The sequence below is a fragment of the Photinus pyralis genome, unplaced genomic scaffold (genome assembly GCF_008802855.1).
Source record: "Photinus pyralis isolate 1611_PpyrPB1 unplaced genomic scaffold, Ppyr1.3 Ppyr1.4_LG6, whole genome shotgun sequence".
NCBI classification, from domain to species: domain Eukaryota; kingdom Metazoa; phylum Arthropoda; class Insecta; order Coleoptera; family Lampyridae; genus Photinus; species Photinus pyralis.
The window spans coordinates 38279199-38286873 of NW_022170663.1; the positions used below are offsets into that span (position 1 = coordinate 38279199).

The following is a 7675-nucleotide window of genomic DNA, read 5'->3' on the forward strand; positions in this document are numbered from 1 at the left end:
CCGTGAGATAACGTTTGTGCAAAATACGGCCAAATTGTAACTAAATATTTCTTGATAGTCATTTAAGAATTATAGTAGTTCCGTTATTTCTCCTGGAAGCCTATTTCGATAGTTATATATTATTTATTTGATTAGGAGTTGATCCCTTTGGCAAATTATTGTTCAATTTTTATATTGACCAAAAGCCTTATATAGTCTATGGGCCAACTGGCTAAATTTAAGGAAATGGTATAATTTGGGGGTACCAATTTTCCTTTTTACCACGGTTAGACACATGCATTAGGAGGTAAAAAAAACGATAATTGCCATCTCAAAGTGGTAGCTAATAGAAATGGCGGCCAATCCAAGATGGCGGATGTTGAGTTTTATAAAATTAACTATACCTATCTTTAGAACTATTGGTCCGACTTCATCATTTTCTTAAATGAAAGCTTTTGTGTGTGCTACAATATTGTCATAACTACATTTCCGATAAAAGCTGTTAATGAGATAGGAAACTTGAACTGTAATCTCACATGTGAACAATAATGAAACACGAACTTGTTGCTTTAACGTTTAATTGTCGTCTGTATGAGGTCCGACGCGCGTAGCGCCTCCTAATATCCAGGTACAAAAACTGGTTTAAAAATGGGCGGGTTTACAATATGCAGCAACAAAAGCAACAGTTAGTAACTAATGCATGAAGTAAACGAACTGAATTTTTTTGACTCTTAACATTTAATGAAAACTAAATGAACCCCATCGTTACTTTCAAAAGTTTCATATACATTAAAATCTGCTCCTTCTTCCTTTTCTTCAGTGACGTATCCACAAGTTGGCAGTCTGCATGCGCTTGTACACTTTAAGTTATTAGCATTACGTAATGGTAGTTGTAAAGAGCCAGCTTGGTAATTCTACGTGATGTGATATGGAAGCCAAACTTAGGGTTATCTTTCATCTTTTTGCTGCTTCTGGAATAGCATCTCTTTGATTTTGACGTACAATTTTCCAATGTATTTTTTGTTTTATATAATCTACTTATGTCAAATTATCGGCACAGTATACACCTTTCCATCAATATTAACAAGCTCTTTGCTGACGTTATGCCAGTCAGTCAGTCTTGTCAGTTGTAAAGTTCTTGTTTACCGTTAAGCGGAAACGTGTGTCACGTTTTACGAGGAAGTTAGTGGAAGTGCTGTGTTTATCGAACAGGCGTCGCTTATCTGAAGCCTTTCTTTAAGGTTTTCCCAGTAAAGGAAGTTTTTCACCATTAAAGAGCCAATTTTACATCTGTAATTACAACTATAGACGTAACTACAATGATTTTTGTATTTAGTAATTATTTTAATTTTAATTCAATTGTTTGATCAGCTAAAGCTGTGAATAATCGTTTACTTTTGGTTGTCTTATGAGATTTGGTGTATCTTCGGTTTGCAATATCTATTAAACCGAATTTATTTTTGCGTATCTTGCATATTTTGATATCCTTTGCATTTACATGATAGAATTGCATATTTTAAGATGTATTTAAATTTTTGTTAGATTTAATCGATTTTAATTTCAATTTTTAATACATTTTTTTGGATTTTTATAACGGACGCGATAATGAAAAAAGCCGAAAGGAAGATTTATTGATTTAATTGATGTTTAATTTCATCATTTCCAAACTATTTTATCTTTCTCTTTCTCTACGGTGATGATGGGTGATATTGTGGAAGGTTTGGAAATTGCTCCCAATAGTTTGTCCTTTTCTAATGCACCTATTATTTTAGTTGATGTAGAGTATAGTTTCTCTGCTTAGTGCTTATAAATTAATTCTTAGCGACAGCAGACAATCATTTCGTGCAGGAAACTTAGAGAAACATCTTATTGCTAGTGTTTATCGTAATTCCTTTTTTATTAGAAATTATGTAACATATATAATTTTGTATACGTGTGCATATATATATCAAAACTGTTTGCATATTTTTCACTAATATTCTGCATAATATGCGCATAATTTTACCATTCATTGTGTATTAATACAGGCAGTAAAGAACATTCGGGAAACAATTAAAAAAAACATTTTTTTAAATTACTTATTAACAGTTGATTTTATCGAAAAAGTACTAATGACAATATTTATAGCACATAGCTTTCATTAAAAAAAAAGATTAATGAAATTGGATCAATAATTCCAGAGATATAGTTTACTTTATAAAACTCTACATCCGTCATGTTTGATTGACCGCCATTTCTATTAGCTACCGGTTTGAGATGGCAATCATGATTTTTTGGCATCCTAATAAACCTGTATAACCACTGTAAAAAGGAAAATTGGTACCCCCAAATTATACCGTCATGTCGACTGGCCCATGGACTAATATATTTAAATTTGTAATTTTGAAACCACGAGTTTCCTGAGTGAGGAAGGTCGGATACTGGACACTTTGCTTGCCCCTAGATCGGAAGTTTAGATAAAAGGTTCATTATAGCCATGGCTTTTGTATAACAAGGTATCTCGGACACCAATAATGGCCCTCCAAGTAGAGTATGAGCCCTTGATGGGCATGCTTTCCAAATAAATCATTTTGACACTACGTAGAGATTATATCAGTTATTAAAATACACTTTAAATTTGACATCCTATTTAAGAAAGATAAAGATGTGGTGATAAGTGGACGTTTGGAGACGAGCCTTTCTGATTATAGATATTACATTTACTAATTTTATTGGGGAAGAAGCAAAACGCACGACGTAAGTATTATGACATTATGGTCACGGTAATCATTTTAGGGAAGTTATCGATTAAGAACTTTATTATTTATTAATGGCGTTTGAGTTGTTGCACGCATGTGAAACGTTTACTATTAGCACTACACTACATTCTTAGATACCAATTCATTGTCTTCTCCGGATCCACTTGTTGAAACCCAATTTACACGGGAGTAAGACTAAGAAATTAAATTTCAGTCAAAGTGAAGCGAAATGGTGAGGGATTTTTCACGCATTTTGGCAAATGAAACAATATTGCTGTACCAAAATTGTGCGAATAAATAAATTTCTGGGAGTATTTTTGGGGATCGTTATTCGTAAATAAAACTGGCGGAAGCTCACCGGTTTTCGTTATTAATAAATTCAAGGCTACTTTTACTATTCTAGAATTACGACAACACGGACTCGATTTATAGTTTTTTTCTCGTTAATCTCTCGCATTTAGAATGGACCTAGCCGAATTTAAGTAGGTACTTTTCGTTTAGTGCAATTAAATCGGCCGTTAGTGACAGCTGTATAAACACATGTAAAACGGCGATAATTCGTGTAGATTGATTTATTTGCATTTATGAGCGTAAGTTGCGATGTGATTTAGTAAACAAAGGAAGGCTTGCATGTTTCGAGTTGACCTACTTCCGGATTTTCTCGGCTTAAATTTCCGTTTTCGTCTTCAATTTATATCGAGCCTTGTAGGTTATTGTCAAGATTTATCTAGGATTAATTACGTTCGATCGTTTCACTAATCCTTATCCTTATTAAGGATCATTTTTTCACGTCGAGTGTAATATATTTTGGGTGGGATGTTTACCCCATATGCTAATTACATTCGAGAGCGGTATTTCAGGGTAGAGTAAATTACGTATAAGTAAGCGATTCTGTATAATATTAAGATGTAATAAATCTGCGATGTAGATTGATGAAAGGATAAAGCGATTCTATATTTAGCTTAGTATGTCTGGATTGATCAATTTTCGTGTTTAATTACTAATCATAATTGTCCTGAGAGTGAATTGCTGCTTTGGTGTTTCTTCAAATTTTTACAAAAAGTTACACTTTTTACATAAATCATAAATTTATTAGTAAGTAGAATTGCAATAACAATTATTTACACGTCAATAAATAATAAAAAAATAGTAGATATATAAATATAACAGACACAGACACACAAGTAATTACAAAGAAAACGAACACATAGCCGTAACAAATTCACGCTCATAGTAGATGACTCTATCCAACAAGAATGCCTTAATTCTGTTTTGAAATTGGCCAAGGTTTAGGCCGCTTTTCATTTGATCCGGAAGGGCGTTGTAAAATGCTATAGACTGGTACTCCGGGGATGTCTTGTAAAACGAATGACGTGGTTTGTCCAATCTCAGCTTGTGCTTGGTCCAATCTCAGCTTGTGCTTGCAGCGTGTATCGTATATGAGTGGACCTCGCTGCCAGTTATGAAACTTTGTTTATGCTTATGTATATATGAGACACAATTATATACATAAATAGAGTAAAGTGTCATTATCTTGTAATCCCGAAATACATATCGGCAAGTATGAGTTGGTTTTAAATTAAAAATAAGTCTAATCACTCTTTTCTGCAAAACAAACACACGTTCACGGTGGACACTACCTCCCCAAATCGCAATGTTATATTTAATTGCAGAAAACACGAGCGCGTAATACACGCTTATGAGAGCATTTTGACCAAATGAATTTTTCAAATTTAGTATTAAGAGCCCGCTACGCGTATTAAATAACTTACGCATTTTCCGTTCAGCTCTTAGCGATTTTTTCGAAAACGGCGTTAGTTAGCAACATCGTGAAAGTTACGTTGGATTCTATAACCTTTCTTCTACGCCTCTCTTGTAACAGATTTTTGATATTTTTTAAATGTTAATAATTACGGCACCTGAAAATACTGAAAATATCATGCATTTCTACAATTATTTATGCAAAATTCGAGTATTATATAAAAAATCTGTTACAAGAGAGGCATAGATGGGTCCTTTATCTTTACATCGGTACCTAACATCAAAGGATAGAATCCAATTTACTCAAAATTTTATACTAAGTCCCACACCTCTACAACGCTACTCGACTCGTATAACATCTGGCGAAGCTACATATTCTTTATTAAAGAGGCGCGACTTAATGTTTAGTGTGAGTATTCAGGACCGGAGTCAGTTGTGCTGTAGCCTTTACTGTATGGTGCTTTTAAAAATATAATTTTTATCACCTTTTGTGAATTGTGAGCGTCGGAATATATACAGAGCATTAGATATATGATATGATATATACTGAGCGAATTTTTACGCGGAAAAACAGGAGTGTTATTGTGTCAACAGTTTGTTTCTTATCGGGTGGATAACTTTTAGTGGAATTACACATGGAAGCTAACTACAGAAGAGGAGCGAAGACAAGGTTGCGGTTATCTATTCGCAGGAAGAAATCCAATAATATCTATAAATACAATGCGTAAGTTATTTTTTATAGCTACCAGCATGTAGTAAAATAATTTGTTCTAGGGCTCGTGCTGGTGGGCTTCCTTGTTCGACCAAAAATATTTTGCCAACATCTAGAACTACGTAAGTATATTTCCATAGATAATACATACGAGATTTCGAATTGTCTGTGCGTCACCTTTGTTACTATTAGAAAGGTATTTCAAATATCTTTTTCTAAATCATACCTTACCTATTCAGTGGTCCTTTATATTTTTGTATTGTTGTCCGTCCGTGTGCACAACAACTTTTTTTATATGCGGCCGATTGCGCTGAAATGTGGTGTCAATAGGAACAAAAGTTATGAATTAATTGCTAAAGTAATGGAAGTCAATCTTTCCTTAGTGTGGTTTATACGTTTTCCGGTAACTTTTAAATTGTGAGCGTTTTATCCACCCGTCCGTCCGTCAAAATTCATTCAGTTTTAGCAATATTTTGGATTTATTTTTGAAAATAATGAAAAATCGAAAAGGAGCAATTAATTAGCAAATAAAAAGCTGTGTCGAGTTATAAAGAATTTTTCTTATAAATAAATTTTTTTATGTCTCTCTATTTCTTTAATTTTTTGTGTCAAACACATGTCCAAAAAGTCACGTAACTTGAGACATACTGTAATTAGGGATCTATCATAAAAAACAGAATCAGTTATTATAAAAATTAGAGCCATAACACTGTAAAAACGTCGTTACGGTAAAATAGTTATTCAAAATATGGCCGTAGTGTTAGATTAAAAACTAAACTTTTTTACTTGCGCACGCACATAGTTCTGGAAAAAAGCGCATTTTTTAGTACAGCTACGACCTTAAATAGTTTGAGGACAGCGATATTTAATTAAATGCTGCCCATCAACATAATAAATCATCCATTTTTAGTTCCTACTCATCGACACGATGTGTTTGATAACCTAGAAGTGGGTAGTTTGACTAGAATCTACTTTTTTATCTATTTTTCAACATATGTTTTTTTCTTTGATTTTTAGTATCTTTATAATGTTATAGGGAAAAGGAAAGTATTCTGCCAAATGTAGAAATCATTGCCAATATTACCGAATCTTCACCTGAATCCCCAGAGATAGAAAAAAGGAAAACGTAATATTTTCCATATCGATTTTTTATGTGTTTATCTTTATACCGTTTTAGGGTAGAGAACAATGATGACCGTCTTGACGTATGCCAAGTGACGAATGGTGCTCACATTGAACACTTGTAGGCTATTATGTAAAACTGTTTGAGTTTCTCTTTCATTTGAACATTTGACAATTGTGGCTGTAAGTTTGATGTATTAAATATTATAACATGTTAAAACCCCTCTATTCATTTTGAAACACGCTGTATATAAAAATATTCCATTTTTTTTCCTTATACTGCTGTGAATGAGTCGTGTACCTTATGACTATAAGAATTAAACCATTGTACATAATAAATAAATATTTTTAACATAAGGTATTTTTGTGTTGCTTAAAGCTAATTTGAAAATTCCCGAAAGATTCCCTTATTTATGCGTACAAAGGAAAATAAGTTGAGGCATTTAATATTCTTATAAATAAGAAACTTAGCCTTTGAGTAGTCTGCGCAGTGCGCATGCACACACCTAATGTTTACAATATGCGATATGTTTGCCTTTACTAGAAGAATCTTCGGTTAAAATTTCCAAAAAATATCTATAAATCTGATTTTTACAATATACGATATGGTTCCATTTTTTTTTTGTAATGCGTTAACAGGACATGCCCAACACTGCTTCCGAAGTATAACGATAGGTAATAATTTTTTGAATTGTTTAGAGGCATTGTAGAATGCGTCTATATAAGTAAGTGGTGAAAGCTTTGTACAGGCTATACTGTGAGTAATTTCAAAAGGGTTTTTGAATTTAATTAAATCCCTTTTTCAGTACTCATAACTCATAACTTTTATTGTTTCCTGTTGACAATATAATATTGTATTAGGACATGTCACAAAATGAAGAAAAAAGAAAGAAAAAGGGAAAGAAAACATTGACAAAAACGATGAAGTACCGAAATATATTATCGTGTAATGGATTCTTAATTATAAATTGTATACTGCGTCGCGCAAGGCACTATCCGGTATGGTATAGCAGTGCAAATTTGAAAGTACGCGTACCTTACGAATAAGTTCAAATACGTTCCTTTCAAATCGGTCAGAAAATACTGCAGTAGGGATATGCTAATGCCCGCCTCCGACTGCGATCCTCTCCACCCGACCGCGGAGCGCTTCCCTAGCCGTATGTAGAGAACGTACTCTTAAATAGTAGGCTTTGTTGATCTTCCCGCATATGTCATCCACCTGGTTGGTCCAAGATAGTGCGCCGTCGACGTGGATGCCTAAGAACCTGGTCGTAGATACACTAGGGATCACGTGGTTTTTTATAGTAAAGTTAAATTCGTTTTTAGATTTATATCTGGAGTGAATCTCAATAAAAACTGACTT

At 33.4% G+C, this 7675-nt stretch overlaps 1 protein-coding gene across 1 annotated transcript; it reads left to right on the forward strand.

Moving 5' to 3' along the window:
• Positions 1-5019: 5019 nt before the first annotated feature.
• Positions 5020-6561, forward strand: LOC116174162. The gene is made up of 4 exons (XM_031491981.1): positions 5020-5202; positions 5253-5312; positions 6227-6316; positions 6368-6561. Exons 1-4 carry the CDS (start codon positions 5114-5116, stop codon positions 6435-6437), a joined length of 309 nt encoding a protein of 102 aa, XP_031347841.1. The 5' UTR covers positions 5020-5113; the 3' UTR covers positions 6438-6561.
• Positions 6562-7675: the final 1114 nt, after the last annotated feature.

Excerpts from the sequence above, each read along its gene's own strand:
- LOC116174162 (XM_031491981.1), top strand. The coding sequence starts at position 5,114 with ATGGAAGCTAACTACAGAAGAGGAGCGAAGACAAGGTTGCGGTTATCT. Across the intron at positions 5,313-6,226 it reads TTGCCAACATCTAGAACTAC|GGAAAAGGAAAGTATTCTGC; the intron begins GTAAGTATATTT and ends ATAATGTTATAG. Across the intron at positions 6,317-6,367 it reads GAGATAGAAAAAAGGAAAAC|GGTAGAGAACAATGATGACC; the intron begins GTAATATTTTCC and ends ATACCGTTTTAG.